Source organism: Xenopus tropicalis, chromosome 3, assembly GCF_000004195.4.
Source record: "Xenopus tropicalis strain Nigerian chromosome 3, UCB_Xtro_10.0, whole genome shotgun sequence".
Lineage (NCBI taxonomy): Eukaryota > Metazoa > Chordata > Amphibia > Anura > Pipidae > Xenopus > Xenopus tropicalis.
Window position 1 is genome coordinate 134,038,031 of NC_030679.2, and position 22,060 is coordinate 134,060,090.

Genomic DNA, 22,060 nt, shown 5'->3' on the forward strand with positions numbered 1-22,060 from the left:
GTATGATCTCTTTGCAAACTTTAGGCTAATGTTGCGTGAGGCTATTTTGCAGCTTATTTAGAAAGGCAGGCAGAGAAACAGCTGATCCGAGAAGATCCGGATCAATCTGCTCAGTGCCTGTCAGCACAGTTAACAGAAGGAACAGATTTGCTCCGAGTGGCTATTGATCCACCAGCATTCCTAAGCAGAAGGAGAAACATCAGGCAAATGATAGGCCTTGTGTTCCATTTGGGTGTCTGTGTCTTTTCCAGAATAAAGAAGAGGTAATGGCAGTACGATTACGGGAAGCAGATAGTATGGCAGCAGTGGCAGAGATGCGCCAGCGCATTGCTGAGCTGGAGATACAGGTGGGTGAGAGTGAGGGGAACATTCTAACCATCCATTCAGATCCCTGATGGGTTTCTTCTTTTATTGTTTTGGTTACTATTCTGTTTTTGTGCTGTGAGTGCTTCCATTATGGAAATGTTCTTTCTTCCTTTGTGTCGGTCTCAGAAAGAAGAAGGGGTGATACAAGGAAAGCTGAAGGATTCGGACTCTTCGCAGTACATCCGGGAGCTGAAGGATCAAATAGACGAGCTGAGACAGGAGGTCAGTATGTAGCTCTGTGCAGAGACAGTTGCAGCTGGAGTTGTTCCCCCGTCACTGGGGCCTTTGAAACAGAGACAACCCTGACTTGTGGCAAGCGAATCAGACGCTAAAGCCATTATTATGTGATTCACCAAAAGTGGGAGCCAATCAAGGGCAAGGTGGGGTGGTTGCATTGCACTTGATACTCCATTCATAATTGTACCTTTGTTTCTGAACTTTGTGTTTGAAAATGCTGGTGGCATACCATAGGAAACCATTCGAACTCCATTCCAGTGAAAAGCACAGCACTGTACAACTTTACACGGTGAGACCGTTATTGGCCAATTTAAGGTGATGATGTCATGATCAGACTATATGAGGCCATAACTGATAAAAAACCTTAAAGGGAAACTCCTGCTTCAAAGCCAAAATGTGTTAAACAGTCCCACACAACCCAGAAACCCCTAATATACCTATCACTGTAATCTGTTCCTTAAAAAGGATACATAAATACAATTTCTTTATGCCGGAATCCAGCTGCAAAATGTTCTTCTCTTTCTGCATCATTTGAAATCCTGGCAGGGGAGGAGGGACTTAAACATTGATGTTACAGTTTGTAACAACTTCTGTACAGCTTACAGACAGCATGCAGGAACTACATAACTCACAATGCATTTCACTGTGATGTTCCTTTCCTTAATGACATGTGTGGAGGGAATTGTGGGATTGAGAGGATGGAGGCTGAAGGCAGGCTGAGGACAGGCGACTACTGTTACATTTTAATTGAGTCTCAAAATAGTCAGCCAGATCAACAGGGGGCGGGGCTTAGGGGACCAAACCATATTATTATGCTTGAAATTTTTTTTTTTTTTTTTCAAAAAGCTCAAGTTATGTTTAGGTGGAGTTCCCCTTTAGTTTGTGTATAATAACTTTACCTTAATGTGATGTCTTCTTTTTTTTTTTTTTTCGTAAGTTCATTAACTTTGGGTGTTTTTTTCATTGCAACAGGTTCTTCTTCTTCGGGGCCACAAACCTTATTCCGATCCCATCACTTTTGATCGCCTGCACCTCAATTCTCGCTCAGGACAGGGAGATGAAGATTCCCTTCCATCATCAGATGAGGAGTTACTTTCCAGGCCCCTCGGGGCATTGCAGGATGCACTGTACACGCATTCTCCCCACAAGACTTGTTTCTTGAGGCCACTTAGAAGTTCTGCAAGCACTGACAGTGAAGAAGGAGCAGAAACGAATGGAGTCACTCCAGACACTCCCCCTGATCCTGCCGAGGAGGAATAACACTATGGAGAGGGGAAGGGAGGAGACTTTAGTCATTTGTAAAGCCCTTTCCTAGCATTAAGGATGGTGGAGTGGGAAAGTACTGTTAATCGCTCTATCCCTAACTGAAACTGCCCATTAAATAAGAGTGTGCAAATCTCCAGCAACCTACTCCATGCCACCTGAAGACCATGTATTTAGGAGTGTCATTCTACTCCCTTTCCCACTGCTCTGAGAACTATTGTGCCCTGAGCGTAGAAAGGCGTCTCATCTACTTGTCACTCATCAGAGGTCTTTCTGTTATTCTCCCCAAGGGTGAAGGGGGGTTGAAAAGAAAAGGCAATATCCAAAACTACTGATCAGTAATGCCAAGGTGGCCTTTGCATTGTCACCTCCAATCAAACAGCCCCGTTAAGACCCATGATAAGAACACACATATGCACTACACGAGATCAGTGAGAAACTGATTGGTCAGTATATTCTAGCACCGTCCCTACTGTAGGTGCACTGTGTACAGGACAACTTTGTTTTCAACTACTTGAAATCCTCGGCGTAGAAACAAGGTCTCTGATGCAATTCAGAAGTATTAAAACACTCGGTGTTTATAAACGTTATTTCCTATAATGTATGTGTGATGTTGATAGTGATTGGTACCAATCACCTGGAGTCACAGAGAACAAAAGGTAAATGTAGAATTCTGGAGCCAACAGAACAAATGATAAATGTAGAATTCTGGAGCAACATAGAACAAAGGATAAATGTAGAATTCTAGAGCCACAGAGAATATGGGAGAAATGTAGAATTCTGGAGCCACAGAGAATATGGGAGAAATGCAGAATTCTGGAGCAACATAGAACCAAGGATAAATGTAGAATTCTGGAGCAACATAGAACCAAGGATAAATATAGAATTCTGGAGCAACATAGAACCAAGGATAAATGTAGAATTCTGGAGCAACATAGAACCAAGGATAAATGTAGAATTCTGGAGCCACAGAGAATTTGGGAGAAATGTAGAATTCTGGAGCCACAGAGAATTTGGGAGAAATGTAGAATTCTGGAGCCACAGAGAATATGGGAGAAATGCAGAATTCTGGAGCAACATAGAACCAAGGATAAATGTAGAATTCTGGAGCGACATAGAACCAAGGATAAATGTAGAATTCTGGAGCAACATAGAACCATGGATAAATGTAGAATTCTGGAGCCACAGAGAATATGGGAGAAATGTAGAATTCTGGAGCCACAGAGAATATGGGAGAAATGTAGAATTCTGGAGATAAAGGATACATGAGGAATTCAACAACCATGGTCCACCTATGAAGCAGTTCATACCATGAGCAGCAAGTGTCTGTAACAAGTGCAGCGAGAATCAAAAATGGCTAATTTCTTTGTTCACCGGTGGTTTGATGTGAAACACCAAATATCCAGAAAAAAAGCCATTCCAATATAAATATATATATATATATATATATATATATATATGGTGCATGGGTGTAAGGCCATCAGGCAGTACAATGGAACAATATCTTAAGTGGCAGCTTACTCACTGGCTTAGCCAAGATGTTGTAGTATCAAGATGGCAGCAAGGAACATGTAACTGGTTCCCTTCCCAGCTCTCCCAGAGCATTTGAAAGGATGAAACAACGTCTAACTGCTGACAGAGCTCACACGAGACCCAGTCTGTGGAACCCGCCGCCATTTAACTTTTTGTCATATCATTTGAAGGAGCCTGGTACGTTTTCGAACACACTCCAGTACAGTGTTACTAATCCTTTTGACACTAACACCAGAATGTGTTTAATGTGTGTATATATGTATTTATATATAATTATTTTTCTTCATTGTAAATGGTTCAGTGTTACCTAACCCTAACCGGTCGGATAATGTTACGTTTGTGGCCGTTCTTTCTTCGAAACATGTATAAAACCCCCAACCTTCCGCCGTCCTCCTGTAGGAAAATGCCTAGTGTTTGATATCCTTTAAAGAAGTGTAGAAAAATTTCCTTTTTTAATTTTTTAAGAAGATGCCATGTGTCCCTGTTGTTGGTGGAAATGTGTTGTTGTTCTGCCAGTTCTCATTTTTCCAACAAACGCAGGCATTCCTGCTTGATATAGCTCCAATATAAGTAGATAGTTACCTGATCCTGCTTGATAATGCTCCTGTATAAGTGGATGGTCCACTGAAGCCCTTGAGAAGTTGTTGCTTCTTGCCAGTGGAATCCGGGAGGTTGTAGCTTAGCAACGTTACGATTGCTGCCTTTGCTTAAAGAAGAACTAAAGCTTAACCATTAATATGTCCAGAAATGCATTACTTTCTATATTGAAATTAACGTTCAAGCAGAGAAGGTCACAATAATAATTCAGTCGTTCACAGTTGTCCACATGAGTCCACGATTTTGATTCTGTAAGGTTATCTTTTGAGTGTCAGTGACACTGCACATGCTCAGTGTGCTCTGGGAAACTGCTGAGCATAGGGGTCATCAGAAATTAACAAGCAGAAAATGCATTTGTCTTGGAAGCTGATTATACAGGGTGGATTATTAAATTCTGTAGAAAGCACTGATTTCAGTGAATCTGAATTTATTACTAATTAGCCGTGTGTATGTGTGTATATATATATATATATATACTGTATATGATGAGATTGCCCCTAAGCATAGAGTTACCAACAGCATACACTGTGAATCAGAAGAAAAGAAGAAGGGCTGCTACCTTATGAGGCACGGGTCTTCACTGCCATAGGTCTGTGGTTACCTTAAGGTCCCCATACACGGGCTGATTCTAGCTGCCAATATTGGTCCTTTAGACCGATTCGGCAGCTAAACGGCCCGTGTATGGGCACTACCAACAGGCCTGCCCGACCGATATCTGGCCTGAAATCGGGCAGATCTCGATCCGGCAGGTTAAAAAATCTAGTCTGATCGGGGGCCGCATTGGCTCGTTGATGCGGCCCCTGGACCGACTTTTCCCATACCCGTCGTTATAATTCGATCGTTTGGCCAAGCAAGCGGATCGGCCCGTGTATGGGGACCCTTAGGCTAGTAAAGATGCCCTAACAGTAACGTGAAGCATTTCTAGCCTCCTTCTTTGTTAAGCTTTAGTTTTCCTTTAAACAAAACCTCCGCCGCTGGATCTCTGGTTCCAAGCTATAAACTTCTGTTGGTAGAAGCTGGGAGATGTTGTTTGGCAGATGCTTTAACTCTAATGTAAAAGGACAGTTATAAGCAGGGCAGCTCTCTCTTTAATGCAAGACTTTATAGGGGGGAGAAAGCAGATCCATGGGACTGCATAACGTCCACTAAAACCTGCATTATGGATAAATCCTTTATAAAAACTGCCATCAAACTATTTCACACTTGGTTCTTCCAGAACCGTAAACAGTGTTCTGCCATTTATATATATATATATATATATATTACATAAACGAAATGATCAGATAGTTATTTATATATAGTTTGAAAGTGCTGTGGTTTAGTTTGCACTGCACCAGCTAGCCATTCTTATTGCTGCCACACTTGTGCCCTGGCTAGCCTACGTTACAACAGTGTATTTATAAGAGAAACTGGCTTTTATTTGTGCCTGAAAATATTGAAAAGAAGTATTGAGTTGGTTCTGGGAGAGTGAGCTACAGGGTTATATTTATCAAAAGTTGGATATTTGTGTCTAATAAGACTGGTTGATTATATGAATGATTTGCTGGTCAATGTCGTTCAGTTTCTCGGTTTTAGATATTGATAATTGAATGGACTTGAATTGATCGGAAGTTTCTTCTCTGCAACTCTGATCAGCTGAGATACTCTCGAGATCAATGGGACCTGGATAGTTTCAATTTGAAAATAAGATGTTGGGGGTTTTGTTTGTTGTCAAATATTTGAGATGTCATAGTATGCAGGGACTGCAGAAAATTACTGAAAACGTTGAGTATAATTTCCTCTGTTGAACTTGAATCAGCTGGAGATCTTTCTTAATTTCATCCAGATTCAAAGGAATCACAGACTAGCTAATGATGAGTAGTGCAGCAGGGTTGGTCCTTCAGGTCCTCTTCTCTGCAGTCTTCTACCATGTGTAGTTGAAGCCAATGTGGACCTGGTTTTTGACTGCTAGGTTGGTGATCGTCGACAAGGGGACCAGAAATGGTTCTACATGGGGCCTGCCAACCTCACACTGCTACTCTGCATTACAGAACATGGTTGAGAAAGCAGCCACGTTTAGGGGATCCTACATTATGTAGGTTGGGAGGGCTCTGTAGGGGGCCCAGTGATTACTAAGAGTCTCATTCACCCTTAAACAAGGTAATTAAACACTACTGCATGGTTTTTGCTAAATGTGCCCTAGTTCTTGTAAGATTTATATTTGCTGGGCATCACCCTGTGTTACCTCCCATCAGAAACAGCAGTGCTGTTATACCTTATGGCTGGGATTCTACCTATCCCTATAACAGAGCTGTCGCCTCAGAATACTAAAGTAAAGATCAGTATTGGATAGAAACTAGGGATGCACCGAACCCACTTTTTTGGGTTCCCCTGGACCCAACGTGGCGGATTCTGCCGTGACGGATTCTTTGAAGGGAGAATCCGATTTATTCAACAACTACACAAACCCCATTGCTTTGTATGATATTCTGCATAGAGTTATATGTTGATCATATATATATATATATATATATATATATATTGAAAAGCTCTTGACCTTTCTGGTCTTTATAAAAATCAAAAGTAAAAGTGTTTGGGGGAAGAAAAAAAAAAAATATATATATATATACGTAAATTATTTTAAAGTGCAATAAATGCTAAGGTATGGCAGTATTGGGTAAGCTTGCTGCCCGACAAAGGGGGGTGGGGGGTCTCAGAGTATTAGAAAGACATGATTTAAGATTCTATCCAAGTGGTAGCAGGGTTAACTTTATAGTCATTCTGATTGTAAACCTCAGTTTATACATTCTAACTTTGGTGGCGGTATAGGGACAGAGGCACCCCTAATTGTCTTGATTGCTGCTGTTGTGGCGTTGCAGTCAAAATGGAGACCATGACGTCTGTTCTTACTGATGGTGGGTAGCCCTGAATGGCATGCATACCTACAGCAGGGCAGGGGCTACCTCAGTAGGAAGTATCACGCCCAGGACGTCGGCAGCGTCTGAAATCAGTGGAACTCTACTGAATGTTTCATGTCAAAGACTATGGACTTCTTGTTCATTGGACGGGTTAATTGAAATGGAAATATGGTACAGTCCAGCCCGCCTGTGGCAATAGCCCCGTGTGCAGTCTATGAATATTACTAAGTGTACTTGTCAGACTTTGCTTGCAACCAAATGTGCCACGGAAAGGGAGGAGCGTGGATGGCAACACGCTGATGTTTCCTGTCAGACTTGTATGGGCAGATATATGCTCCCCTGAGCAATATTGTGATGCTTTGCAGAGGGTTCTAGTCGGGTTCCTAATATGGTGCAGGTCTTTGACCACAATTGCTCTGTAGTTGAGTGAGTTCTTCTGACAGCAGAATGGCCACACAATTCAGAGTGTTTATTGCATTAAGGCCACTGCTGATTGATTTGGTGCTATGATGCATGTGATTGGCCACAGTGAGCAGTAACTGGTACACACAGAATTTAAGGCAAGCTCATGGGTCAGGAACCGTTCCACTAAATGCACAGTACAAGCTTACTGGGCCTCATTTACAGGTTGCTTCTTTAATACAAATACAGTACTATCTGCTTTTGGCAGCCTTGTGTTTATGAGGGTTGGGCTGTGAGCAGTAATTGGGTGTCCCCTTGGATGCCCCCTAGCTTGTCATTTAGACACACAAGCTAGAAAGGACCAATAGGAACAAGGTGCTATGGTGCCCCGCAATTACCACCTTCCAATGGCAGGCATTAAGTGCATACCTGTCTATGTCAGAAAACATATCCCCAGCCGCAGAACGTAAGTGCATGGGCCCCTTAGTGCATGGTAAATGACCCCTGCTGTGTTTGCTTTGGCTATCTATACCCTTTGTCATCCCACCCCAGCTCCATTATTTGCCTGCACTCGGCGCTCACTTAAAGAGTAATTTCCCCTGTTGAAGCACTTTGATTCTTTCAGCGACATTGGCCTCTGCCGGTGCCTTAGTTAGAGGGAAAATGCAACAATGAGTTGAGGGGGTAAAGGTGCAATTCTGAGCAGTTGTCTGACAAGAGTAGAACTCGAGCAACAAACCACAGATCTTGTCTGCCTTTATATCACAAACGTGCCATATCACATACATTAAGCACTTTTATTTGTATGATTTCCTGGTAAACTTTACTGAGCCTTTTTTCAAGTGGCTTTAGGCCGATGCTTAAATCACCCTAAATGGGTTTAGTGTCGTTGTATGCAGTAACTCACATGGGGGACTGTCATGCTGAGTATCAGATTTAGATGTAGTATGGTGCATTTTAGGGTAGAAAGGGTCATGGGAGATACTGTGGCATTGACAAGTCACCCATGTTGCTCTTTGTATTACTCAGAAAAGGGGACAACAAATGTTAACGTTCTGTATTCTGTCACATTACCTGTATTAATAAAGACATTCACACTCTTTTACTAATAAAGATTCTGTCACTTGTGTGAACAACAAATGTTAAGGCTGATGCCAGACGAGGCGCAGGGCGTATATTTTTGGCAAGCAGAAAAACTATTGCCGAAAATACCGCCCTACGCTTCCTACTTGTGCCTGCACCCGAATGAATGGAATACGCTCAGGTGCAGGCACATGTAACAGAAATATGCATAAAAACGCAAGAGAATGCAAAGTCGTAGGAGTCGAAAGGTGATATTCTGACCAAGTGTTTTTCCGCTTGCCGATAAAATACGCCCTACGCCTCGTCTGGTATTAGCCTTAGCAATCTTCACAGGTTTGGTGCGTTGACTTTAAATTCAAGGAAATGCAGGCACCCGCTGGGTAACGTGTCAAGAAGTAGCCAAAAAGAAAAGAGATTGGTGCTTCCGAGGGCTTCTAAACATCAAATGTGCTTTATTGTGAAGGCCAACTAGATGGCAGTCAAGCTGAACTTTTGTCAGTGCAATAAAAAAACAAGATGTTTAGAAGTCTTTCAAAGAGTGGATCTCTCTTCTGTTTGGTAACTTACTATTTTAGGTCCGAAAGCCTTATTTCTCCTCTGTGTTCCATTGTTCATAGTCTTTGGCTTCTACCCAGCCAAAGCCAATGAGCTGTAGGTCTACTGGGAATGTGCTGCATCAAGTCTTTCTTGGTCTTCCCCTTTTTCGTTTCCCAACCGATGGACTGATCTTTCCTTAAAAGGGGTGGCCCACCTTCAGCGATATTTCCAAGATCATTATTAGAGAAAGGAACCAATTTACTGCCATTATGATTTATTAGAGAGTGCAGAAGCGATTGATAAGCATATTGATAACATGACAGCGGAATCCTCTGGAGCTTTTAGATTTAAATACATGATGCCTGAAGTCCTTGGGAGGCTCCACGTATCACTGAAGGTGCAGGAGCTACAAAACATAAAGCGCCTCGTTTACTAATAAGTCAAAGTGCTGGTGCATATAAAATTGGCACTGTCTGCCATGTTTTTTCCCCACAAATTATTATTTTTTTTGGTGCAGTTAGACTTTTACCTGTCTTGCTATGAATAAACCAGAGCCCAGCAGTCAGCATCACACCAATGACGAAAGAACAGAGTGTAATTCCAACAACCACCGCCATGCTAACACCTTGCTCCCCTGGCTCTGAAATACAGGAGTATTGGCATTCTCACCTTGCCAGCCAAGCTTTAATAAGCTTCAAGTCGTCACATAACGGCACATTCATTAAAGTACGACAGGTCCGAATACAAAAAATTCCTATTTTTTTTTAAAGGTTACAACTTTTGCATATTTTCTGCGACTTTTTCGTAGCTTTGCGTGACTTTTTCGTACTTTGTGACAAAATTGCAACAAAAAAAGCGACAAAATCGTATTGTCGCACCAGGTACGAAAGTCCTATGGGAGGCTTCCAAAATCATGCACTGAAGGATCAGAAAGGGTTTCCTGCAGTTTACGATCGTTCAGATACAAAAAATTTTTACTTTTTGGACCTTATACGATAAGATACGATTTTTTTGTATTTCAAGATACAAATTTTTCGTACTTTAAAAAACACAATACAAAAAAATCGTATTTAATACGATTTTTTTGTATCGTGCTTTTTAAAGGTACGAAAATCGTACTTTGATAAATCTGCCCCATAATGTGTATATTAGATTCAAATTTTACTACTTACGTACAAATATATACCTGTAACACGGGCAGCAGTGTAACAGAATTGTTATTGGCATTCAGGATGAGTTGAGAGCCTCTAAAGTGAGTCTGACACTTCTCAATCAACCTTACAGTTATATTGGGGTAGAGACCTGCGCAGGACTGTTTTTTCAAACCCCAACCCAACCAGTACCCAATCATCCATATGGAAACTGGAAGTTACATCATGGACACCGGAATACGTCGCGCTACAGAACATTTTCGGCAGACTCGAATATCGAATATCAAAAGCTCGTGTATTTATTAATAAGGAAAACTCGTACAAATACTTTGATTTTTTGAGTTTACAAACTCGAAAAACACTCGAATATCTCAAATTAAAAAATATAGCTTGACTTTGCTTAGGACAGCTGCCATTGACTCGTAAGCTTTTAGGGGGCGAATTTTTACATTCGCGTTTTCGGGGTTTTGCACTTAATAAATACCAGACATTCGAGTTTTTGAACCATAATTCAAATTTGAGTTTTTCTAGTGCAAAAAAACCTCAAACGTTGATAAATTTTCCCCTTAATCTGTAAATTTTTAACATAACAGTCACTGTGAAAGAGCAGAAAACAGCTTTTGGATGACTTAAGGCAGGGGTGGCCAATACGCTGATCGCGGTCCACCAGTCGATCCCGTGTGGATTTCTGGTGGACCGCGATGAAGCCGGGGATGCAGAAGTGCTGTGTGAGTACATACGCTGTGTGAAGTACGTATGCATTCATGCCGCACTTCCGCGGTCGATCGCCACAGTCGATCGCCGATGAGAAAGGTCTGGCCACCCCTGTCTTAAGGGTAGGTGGAGTGAAAGGCTTTATCTATAAGGTTTATAGAAGGAAGAAGAGAGTTATAGAAGCTCACCAGGTTTATACCACTCACCTGCATGAGGAGGGGGAGGTGCTTTCTTCTGGCCTGCATACCAACAGAAATAAGAAATTCAGCAAACAGAACTGCAAATACCTGTTTCTTACTACAGAGGGTCTCTTGCCCCTTACCTGCCCTGGGTTGCAGAAGAGAATTAGACGCTACAGGAATAGTAACAATCAGCGGCTGTGTAACAGTACGAACATAATGGGCCTTCATCTTCAGCAATGGAGGCGAGAAGCTGGAGCACATTCCATCTGGGGTGGGGCACTGGTGGGAGAGTGTTAAAGAGACATGATACCTGATCACACTAAAGAACAAAATAAAGCATCTCTGAATTTATAGGGTGACTTTATCCCAAAGTGTTTGTTTCACTATCACTTACTGATGACCTTTTGAGTCCAACTTTGTTACACTGGGCAAATTGCCCACATAATGCACTGACCAGGGATCCATTTTGGCAATGCACATACTAGATGCACACCTCATGCATGCCCATGATATCACTGGCAAAGAGACGGCATGCAGCTGGAGTGAGGGCCATGTATTAGTGTAGTACAGCACTATAATCTGTACCGAAATCTCTATGGGGCGTACAACAGGAGGCTTTGGCCCAGATGAAATAAACATTCATACTGTAAGTATAGATATTAGCTGAGATAAATAGCAGAGCACTGTCATTTGATCTGATCATTGGAAAATCTAGACCTAAACAGACATTTTGTATTGGGATCACCTGGTTGCAGGTATCAGGCCTAACTGCATTTTGTTAATGTACCTTTGGTATATTTGGGCCTCCATCGCTATTTATGCCTCGACACAGGAAAGGGTCCTGCACACAAATCGCCACATGACAATGCAAGAACTGTATGGAATTGTTGTAGAAGGACCCAAGCCTAAAACTGAAGTTCTTCATGGGTGTGGAGCATGGTGTGGGTGGAGCCAGGGAGATAGAAACATCTGGCTTTACAGGACAACCATTTGCAAGTAGCGGAAGTTGGGAGTGGTTAAAAGGATCAGAAGATGGAGAGAGGGCGCACAAGGAGAGAAATAGGCCAAGATATGGAGGCGCTGATGCGAGGGAGACCTGCGGAGAAATGAAAGAGAGATTTTAGGGTGTTTCTTTATAGGACAACAGGACATAAAAGTAATGCTATTTCATGACTATAAAGCATGTATGTGGAAACTCATAGTCAAAATGGCTGCACTGTGATCTAAGGACCCAGTGGATGCCAGTGGTTGCCAGTTGCGAGTAGTATATCCAAAGTGGGTTTGGCAACAAGCACCACAGAAAAAACAGGTTTCCTGAAGGCTAGGCCACCCCCTGGCACAGCTACACATTATTATATTTCCAGGGTCTCAGTGCGGTCCTAGATGTTACATTACTGTGACCCCTTAAGATAAGGAGGACCATGTCTAAACAGCCAGACCACTGGAGTGGTGGCCGCTTGCCCTGCCAAGTAGTTAAGGGTCTCCCTTCTGGTTTTGTGTTTTGCAGGCAAGGTAACAGATGGTATACAACTGGTAAGAGTGTTTGATGACTTTTCTTCTAACCCAGCTGTGCCAAGGGTTTGCATATTTCTTCTCATGCCATACATGGGTCTCATTGTTGTGCACCTGGATAAAGCAGAATTGTAGTCCTTAAGGCATTTGAGACGGAAGAACAGTCTGCACAAGGAATCTACATTGGCCCAAAACATTGTGCATAACATCTAGGCACACTTCAAAGCATTTATTTATTCCTGTTTCACCTGTTACATATGGTCAGCCTGAAGAATCCCACTCGTCGTTCTAGCATCATTGCCGCATAACCTTCTTTAGGACTTTCTCTTAGAGAGAGAAATATTGGGGCGTTAGGGAAAATGCTCTTACCTCAGCCTGGACTCTGTTTCCCATGCTCACGCTGCACACCCCTTCACGCTCACAGTGCACGGCAGGGCCACGGACCTGCATCTTGGCAACGCTGGCTCTAAGGGAGTGTTCCAACCCAGGGTGAGACTTGCAAGGAGACTAGGACAGATAGAAAATTATAGGGTCACGCAGTTACTAGTTTACTAGCCCATGGATTATCAGGAGAGAAAGATAAGCCTAAAAGGAAGGCCTTCAAAAAAGGGATAAGTGCACCAAGAGGAGGCCACCAGGCAGCCCAGCATCCAGAAGATACACATTGGGAAGATAAGAGTCCACAACATTATTTGGTGGATAGATTTGGTGGCTCTTCACCAAAACAAGCCTGAGTAATGCTCCTTCCCTGGTTACAGATGTTTGCCCCTCTTTGTTTTATGCCTGAGGATAGCAGTGATCTAAATGCCCCATGGACCATAGACCTACCTACGTTTATATAAAATGTTAACCTGGCTGGTATATTGCCATACTTGCCATGTTTATACAATGTGAGAAAAAAAAAGTGGACACTCAGCACCAAGGGGGAAACTCCAGATGCTGCTACTCTTTTGTATTGGTCTCTTACCACTGAGTTTGGTTTTTCTGTGGGGCCCACTTGGCTAGTGTTGCCTTGGTACAGGGAGCCAAAGCCAGTCCAGCTACTTATGGATCAGACCCCTAGAAGGTTGGTGGCAACCATTCATAACTCACCGCACTCACCTCAGCTCCCTGTGGGATGGCAGCCATCTTGTCATGGTGACACATGACAGAGGATTTGGCAAGATGAGGAGTCTCTGAAAGCTGCAGAGCCTGGGGGACTTCAATACTGACCCAAGGAGGAGGTGCTGGGTATGGAAGAAAACATGAATATCTTCACATTGTGGACACTACTTATAGGCAGTAAATACCATGTATGAAGGTAGCCAGCACACAGATACAAGACCACACACAGGCGCAGCCCTGCCTGCAGTAGATCCCTTGCACGGCTCGTGCAGCATACACCAACTTTCAGATAATCACCAGAAAGGCAGATTTTGTTCCCATTTCAAGGTCCCAGGTAACAGCCATATCTAGTGTCCCTGGGCAGCAGAGTAAGGGGATTAGCAGAGCATTGCCCCCTCCCCTGTGCAGAGTGTCTGGCGAGTCAGAAACATGAGCACTTTGTAATATCTCCTGCTAAACACACACAATAACTCCATTTCAGCACATACAGCCTGGGTCTCCCTGAGCAAGCCATGGCCTGTTGTGTGTTATTCCCTAAACATACATCACCCAATGCTAAACTAACGAACAGAGGAACATTGTCTCCTTGGGATTCTCCTGGATACAGAACCCCACCTGGAGCACCTGTCTTCATCTAAACACTGGCATTATGTCTGCTGTACCTATACGGGCACTTTAAGCCCAAAACAGTGGTACCACCTTAAATCACTTCAGCAAGTATTGCCTGGCACCAGATGAGCCACTAGTCTCCCAAACTGGCTACTCATGTGGTGTGCCAAATCAGGCTAATCCAATCATTTGGCCCCCAGGTGAAATGATCTCATAATAATGGGGCCTAGGTAGACCCATTAGGACAGTGGTTCTCAACCTTCCTAATGCCACGAGCTTAATACAGTTCCTCATGTTGTGGTGACCCCCAACCATAAAATTATTCCTAAGACCCTCGGAAATATGTGTTTTACTGTGGTCTTAGGCGACCCCTGTGAAAGGGTCGTTCGACCCCCAAAGGAGTCCCAACCCACAGGTAGAGAACCACTGCATTAGGAGATGATTGTAACAATGTGCCAATGCAGCATCCACCCTGTGGGATATTTAAGCTTACCCCATAGATAGCCTGCTGATACCCATCCAGATATCAGTTGGGTAGGTAATAACACTTGAATCTGCCCTTACTGCACCCATTTCTCCCTAATACTTGTCCTCTGTGAGCCAATCAGACTGCAAGAACTCAGCCATGGTATATCAAGTATAAGTAAATCTAGAGTAATTGGACTTGCTGAGTAATCATTGATGTTTCACTACTCATCCGAGCAGCTTCTTCAGTTCAACTGACTGGTACAGGAAGTCCTCAGCATATAAACCCTTTCAACAATCCTATCACAATGGTGCAATCCTATCCAATCCTGGTTATCCTTTCACAGTTACAATGTGATTGGATTAGTGGTTTATATGCTGAGGACTTCCCGTACTAGTCAGTTGAACTGAAGAAGCTGCTCGGATGAGTAGTGAAACGTCTTCAATGATTACTCAGCAAGTCCAGTTGCTCTAGATTTACTTCTACTAGATATACCATGAGCTGGAGGAATTAAAACCTTCGTAGTCATTCTAAGCCATGGCAAATGTTTTCTCCACAACTCGTCATGCTCCCAATTTTCCATCAGTCCTCTGCACTCTACTTCTACAGCGTGGCCCTGCTCCATCATTTCTAACAGACTACCCTTACCCATCTCTGCAGTCCTAGGGTTAGGGAGTGAGGAAGGCAGAGCACCTATGGAGGAGGGACAAAGCAGGAGGTCTGAGCATGAAGGTAGGAGAGCAGAGAACTGAGGTAAGTACAATATGAGGAGGGCAGAGAAATAACAATGAGTTGGGTAGGGGGGGTGTTGAATGACGGAGCATTGCCAATCTTATATAGACATGCTGTACATGTAATTGGTGGGAGGAGGTTCTAAAATGTCTATTGTATCCTGACTAACCCCAGCAAGACATCACCTGATGATTATACCCTGCTTACCCCACCCACATCATTTGATTGTGTGTGGCTTCTGATTCCCTGGGTCCAACCTGGACACACAACAGCCAATGCCATGGGGAATACAGTGCGTCTATGTTGCGCATATACCAACCTGCCACAAGTCCTGTACACAAACCCATGTAGAACAGGAGGTGCATCTTGGGCCACGGGCATTTGCTGGAGTGATGAGAAGCTGGGTTGTCCTGCAGAGAAAGAAAGGACACACTCACCAACTGCAACAGAAAGAACTGAACGGGATACAGAATGCCACTTAACTAGGGCTGGATTGGCAAAGATACAAGGGGAGTGCAATGGGGGGGGGTACATCCAGGGCCCATCATATCTAACAAATGCCATATGGGGGTACATCTAGGGTCTATCTTCTCTAACAAATGCCATATGGGGGTACATCTAGGGTCTATCTTCTCTAACAAATGCCATATGGGGGTACATCTAGGGTCTATCTTCTCTAACAAATGCCATATGGGGGTACATCCAGGGCCCATCATCTCTAACATGCCATATGGGGGTACATCCAAAGCCCATCATCTGTAACAAATGACAAATGGGGGTACATCCAAAGCCAATCATCTCTAACATGTCATATGGGGGTACATCCAAAGCCCATCATCTGTAACAAATGCCATATGGGAGTACATCCAAAGCCCATCATCTCTAACATGCCATATGGGGGTACATCCAGGGCCCATCATCTGTAACAAATGCCATATGGGGGTACATCCAGGGCCCATCATCTGTAACAAATGCCATATGGGGGTACATCCAAAGCCCACCATCTGTAATACATGCCATTTGGGTACATCCATGGCCAATCATTCCTAACAAACGCCATATGGGGGTTACAACCAGGGCCCATCATCTCTAACAAATGCCATATGGGGGTACTACATCCAGGGCCCATAATCTGTAACAAATGCCATATGGGGGTACATCCAGGGCCCATCATCTGCAACAAATGCCATATGGGGGTACACCCAGGGCCCATCATCTGTAATACATGCCATGGGGGTTCATCCAGGGCCCATCATCCCTATCAAGTGCCATATGGGGGTACCTCCAGGGTCCCATCTTTTTTACCAAATGCCATATGGGGGTACATCCAAAGCCCCCCATCTGTAATACATGCCATGGGGGTTCATCCAGTGCCCATCATCCCTATCAAGTGCCATATGGGGGTACCTCCAGGGTCCCATCTTTTTTACCAAATGCCATTTGGGGGTACATCCAAAGCCCCCCATCTGTAATACATGCCATGGGGGTTCATCCAGGGCCCATCATCCCTATCAAGTGCCATATGGGGGTACCTCCAGGGTCCCATCTTTTTTACCAAATGCCATACACCTAGAACTGCACCACCCTGGCAGCCATTAGCCCTTAGTCCCAGTTACCTGCCCAAGCAGAGATGTGTCTCTCACCAACTGATCTTCCCTTTATATAGAGAAGAGAGAAAGTTCAGATTACAGAGGATTGCGTTAATCCCCCGGCCATTCCAGTGCAGCCTTCACCCCCTCTCAGAGGCACAGTCTCTGCCCTTCATCCCGTTCCCCCATCCCTACTCTCTCAGCACATAGAGCCTTGGCCTCCGCTGCACCTGGAGCCAAAGACACAATAAGTTATGTACCCGGGGATCATAGGGATCAGCTGTTCTGCACGTTTCCTTGTAAATACTGGGAAAAATAACAACGTACTAAGAATGTATATTTTGTCAGGTCTTGGATCTGTGGAACTATATTACATGTGCTTCATTACAGTATATTCTATCTATCCTATCCTATCTTATCCTATCCTATTTTATATTATGCCCTTTATCTCTGCAACTTTCAGTACTTTGGATTTGTTTCTAAGAGCCAATGGCACCCAAAGCAACTGCCAACCTACAGAGTGAAGTACTGGAGCAAAAATAACTAGCTACCCACCCAATGGTGCAATAAGAATTGCCTCCCACCACTCGTAGCATTCCAGGGGTTCTAGGGTCCTCACAGCGAGTCTTTAACTGATATATTCTCTTAACTGTAATTCCCTATTCTCTTCTTAATCCCAATAAACCATTATTTTGTCCCATACATTCTATCCATATTATTATTGCCCATTGGTCCATATGGCAAACGCTCACTACTTGCCCCCCTAACTTCCTCTCATTCCCCACTGCCTGTCTCTGATGTCTCTCCATCCCTCCCAATTGTGCCTCTTCTACCTACCCCTAAATTCTGCCCCTGGAAATAGGGGGCCAGGGAATGTGCATTGATCAATCCCTTTCATTTGTTTGTTGCAAAATTGGCCAAAACCAGTTGCACTTCATTGCATTGTATTGTACAGCATTGTACTTATATCTACATGGATGAAATTGGGTTCGGATTCTGAATCCTACAAAAAGGTCCAGGATTCTTTCAAGTTCCCGAAGGAACCCTGAATTAGAACCAGGGTAGAATAGCTGATATACAGATACAACAGGCTTTAACATGAGAGACACCATTTTACCGCTATAGTCTGGGATACGTCCTTGTACAATGTAGGTTTCTATAAAAATATATTGTATAAACAGCTCTGCTTCATCTAAATAAACCATTTTGATAAAACTATACTATTTTAGTAGTATGTGCCATTGGGTAATCCTAAATAGAAAACTGCCATTTTAAGAATTAAGGGCCGCCCCCTGGGATCATAGGATTCACAGTGCACACAAACAAGCCAAGGCACACATACATTCTAGGCCCCATCAGCCAATGAATGGGCAGAGTTCTGCCTTTTGCTCCCACACTACTTCCTGTTACAGTTAGAGCTGCATTATTTCCTGTCAGCTGATCTCTGAGGGAGCACACAGCCCATCACTAAATGGCGGCTCAAGGGAAAGGGTGTAAAAGGGCAATATTTACTGATATATATATTCCGGTTTGGTGAGATTCTCTAATAGGCCACTTAACAGAATATAAACTATCTGTTGGTTAAGTATTCATTCTGGGGGTATAGTTTCCCTTTAAAGCCGGCTCCATCTGTATATACAGCTCCAATTATACAGGGTATGAGCCGACCTGCAATAATATCAGATCCCTCACATCAGCACAGGGAACACATGGCCGGCGCAGATAGAAGCAGTTGGATGCTCACCAGAAATGCATAAAGCTCCTATTCTTCCTCGTTGCCCGGCATCCGGCGGCGCCCAAGGAACCAGAAGCCTTTGCTATCCAGCAGGAACAGCCTGACCTTCCCCGGGTAAAGTAAACACAGCAGCCTCCCCTTTCTGCTTCACTAAAGCCGATCTCCTGGGGAATAACAATAAACAGACGGGGCTGAGCCGGCCCCCTATTCACGTGGATCGGGCAGGGAAACAGGTAGGTGGATCACGCTGACCTTCCATTAATAAAAATATAGATTCACGTATAAAGGTCTCCGGTTTCACATTCTCGGCAACGTCAGCGTCTGATATTACACAGAGCGGCATTTCAGAAGTATTTACAGGGTGATACAGATTGCTGGGGTATTGGTGTATGTTCTAGACCAGAGATGGCCAACCAGTGGCGCGTGGCCAACATGTTGCTTCTGTCCTGGCTGGGTGGAAGGTTTTGGTTGAATAACAAGATGTACTACCAAATAAAGCCCCCCTTAGGCTGACAGTCTGCATCTAGCCAATCACAGCCTTTATTTGGCACCCCCATGAATCTTTATGATACTTGTTTTGCCCAAGTCTTTTTACATTTGACTGTGACAAGTAAGTCAACCCCTGTTCTAGACCAGAGATGTCCAACTAGAGGCCCACATGCTGGTTGTGTCCCTCCAAAAGATCCTTATTTTAAAGGAGAAGGAAAGGTAAAAACTCAGTAAGCTTTATCAGAAAGGTCTGTGTAAATACAGCCATAAGCACTCACAGAGTCCTCTATCAAAAGGAACACAGGATTTCTTGTCTCTTTTTTTGTAAACATGATGTTCCAGTGTCAGACTTCCTCTCTCAGAGGCCAGAGTCTGTGCAGGTCTCTCCTCTCTCCCCTCTCCTGCTCCCCCCTCCCACCAGAATGCTAAGAACTCCCTCCCCCCTCCCTTAGGAATGTGTGATCTGAGCTACAATGGCTAGACTGGAAGCCTCTTAAAATGGCAGCTGCTATCTTAAGCAAACAGAGAAAGCTTCTAATGCGGTTTACTCAGGTATGGTAAAGCTTTCTGCATAAACATAGGGTTATAGGTGGCACTAATGTGGCAAATCTATTGGCAGTAAAATGCCAAAATGACTTTCCTTCTCCAGGAACCCCCCCACATACTATGTGAGAAATAATTGACCCACTGCATGTAAGGAGTTGGACTGCACCGTTCTAGATTCTAGTTTTTTCTGTCAAATCAGGAAAGGAAACCTTCCCCCCAATGAAGTAGTCAGTTAATACACTACATATATAATGTTGATATAGGAGTAATGTACCCCTACCACTCAAAAAGACCCTGTTCAGTAAACTGTGCCCTTAAGTATTGCCCATTGGCCGATGGGTAGCTTTCCAGTTCCTGTTTCCTAGTGTAAAAAAAAGAGGAGGGATCATGTGCCCAGTCTTTTTGGGCTCCATCATAGTCAAAGACAGATGTGCCAGGGGGTCTGACGAGGAAATCGGCATCAGAACCAGAGGAGCAGAGGTCCATAGTGAAGCCAATGTACCATACCCTGCAAGCATTGTACAGCCAGTGTGTAAGGGAGCCAGGCCTAGTGAGCAAGAGCAGTTCTGTGGCAGTGAGGTTAGGGTACCTCCTGCGACCCCTCGCCAGTGTAGGGACTTTGCTATGGTAGGGCTCAGGGTAACGTACCTCCCCTGAAAGAACCACTGAATCTCGGATACAGTACCTGTAGTGAGATTATCCATTGATACCAGTTGTACTGTATGAGTACTGCTAAACATATAGCCACAATCAGTAAGTGAACAAAGGAAGCGCCTTCTGTTCAATAGACTGTTACGTCTCCCCGGCCCCCTTTATTTATACAGCATTTAATATGGAGTTTAACAACATTACCACTCCTCCAAATGCTTCCAGCAAGGGCGGAGCTTAGGGAAGAGTAATAATACTGTGGTCTTAAGGGGATTCAAAGGAGAACTGAAGCTAAATAAGTTGGGAAGAAATGCTGTGCATTATTGTTTGGGGTTCTGTACCAGCCCAAGGCACCCACAGGCCTTTAGCAGGGAGGATCTGTGCCCCCAAAGATGCCCCAGTAGCCCCCCATCTTGTTTTTTTGCTGATTAAACACAGGCACCACTTACCTGCACATCATTTCGATTCACAATAACACCTACCTGTATTTACAAAGTACCTCAATTTGACTACTTTTTTTTTTTTTTACTGGTATCCAATACTGCCCAGTGCAGTTCAGTCAATGTCCTTGGGTGACATTATCTGTTCATAATGAGTTAACTTAACCCTACATCTCCTTACGTGCCTCACAAGGAACTGTAGGCAAATATCCCAAACCTCCCGTACTGACCTGGGTTTTACAGCAACTGTGCCTGTGGCCTTCCATTTCATGATTACATTCCTTACAGTTGTAACTGACAGTTTAAACCTCTGAGATAGCTTTTTGTAGCCTTCCCCTAAACCAGAGTCAGAGAGCAGTCACCGCCATAACGGCTCAGTGACCATGGGCAGACACTGTGCTATTGTGTCTTGCAGAAGAGACTAAATCTTACACCAGAAAGACTTTTAGGTGGATATTGTCCAGAAGCTCAGCCATTCTAAATAGTTTGCAGCTTATTGGTCAATAGATGATAATATGATAATGATAACGACAACCATTTTCTTCAGTACGATGCTGGAGGTAACATCTATTCCATCAGGAGGAAACAATACACAAACCCACACTGACCCATCTATCCGCTCACATACAGACCCACACTGACCCATCTATCCACTCACATACAGACCCACACTGACCCATCTATCCACTCACATACAGACCCACACTGACCCATCTATCCACTCACATACAGACCCACACTGACCTATCTATCCACTCACATACAGACCCACACTGACCTATCTATCCACTCCCATACAGACCCACACTGACCTATCTATCCGCTCTCATTCCCCAACCTCACTGCCCTCACCGTGAGGAACCCCCTACGCTGCTTCAAATGGAAGCTCCGTTCCTCTAATCTAAAGGGGGGGCCTCTGGTGCGCTGATCGCTTTTATGGGGAAAAAAGAATATCCCCCCCCATCTGCCTATAATCCCCTCTAATGTACTTGAGCAGAGTAATCATGTCCCTTCTTTATTTGCTGTAGTAGCCACAGAATGACACTGCCTGGAATTAGACAACTTGTTATCTACAAAAACCCCTAGATCCTTCTCGATAAGGATCCCCCCAACACACTACCATTTAGTGTATAACTTGCATTTATATTATTTTTACCAAAGTGAAGACCTCTACCCACTTTTCCAATTTTGTCAAATTGCTCTGCAAAGTGGCAGCATCCTGCATGGA

The 22,060-nt window shown here is 43.8% G+C and overlaps 2 protein-coding genes across 6 annotated transcripts in view; one reads left to right on the forward strand and one right to left on the reverse strand.

The window, feature by feature from the left end:
• evi5l (ecotropic viral integration site 5-like) overlaps positions 1–8,404 on the forward strand; it is a 34,990-nt gene extending 26,586 nt beyond the window's left edge. For 3 of the 4 annotated variants that reach the window (XM_031897655.1, XM_031897653.1, XM_031897654.1), the window contains 3 exons: positions 252–347; positions 493–588; positions 1,576–8,404. In XM_031897655.1, coding sequence (XP_031753515.1) covers positions 252–347; positions 493–588; positions 1,576–1,863 — 480 coding nt within the window. In that variant the 3' untranslated portion in view covers positions 1,864–8,404. 4 annotated transcript variants of the gene reach the window in all.
• A 765-nt stretch (positions 8,405–9,169) lies between these two features.
• tgfbr3l (transforming growth factor beta receptor 3 like) lies at positions 9,170–18,920 on the reverse strand. 2 transcript variants are annotated; one of them, XM_018092529.2, is made up of 9 exons: positions 18,719–18,916; positions 15,705–15,795; positions 13,576–13,700; positions 12,844–12,981; positions 11,750–12,058; positions 11,103–11,241; positions 10,987–11,019; positions 9,445–9,555; positions 9,170–9,321 (listed from the first exon to the last, which is right to left on the reverse strand). In XM_018092529.2, exons 2-9 carry the CDS (start codon positions 15,748–15,750, stop codon positions 9,263–9,265), a joined length of 960 nt encoding a protein of 319 aa, XP_017948018.1. In that variant the 5' UTR covers positions 15,751–15,795; positions 18,719–18,916; the 3' UTR covers positions 9,170–9,262. The 2 variants fall into 2 exon arrangements, with proteins under 2 accessions (XP_017948018.1, XP_031755210.1); XM_031899350.1 differs by lacking the exon at positions 9,445–9,555 and having other exon boundaries at positions 18,719–18,920.
• Positions 18,921–22,060: the final 3,140 nt, after the last annotated feature.

What these genes read in the sequence shown, in the direction of transcription:
- tgfbr3l (XM_018092529.2), bottom strand. Translation starts at nt 15,750, where the DNA reads ATGCACCTCCTGTTCTACATGGGTTTGTGTACAGGACTTGTGGCAG. An exon ending in GTGTACAGGACTTGTGGCAG is followed by an intron (nt 13,701 to 15,704) that starts GTTGGTATATGC and finishes TTCCATACCCAG; the next exon opens with CACCTCCTCCTTGGGTCAGT. An exon ending in GTTTATTCATAGCAAGACAG is followed by an intron (nt 9,322 to 9,444) that starts GTAAAAGTCTAA and finishes TATGTTTTGTAG; the next exon opens with CTCCTGCACCTTCAGTGATA.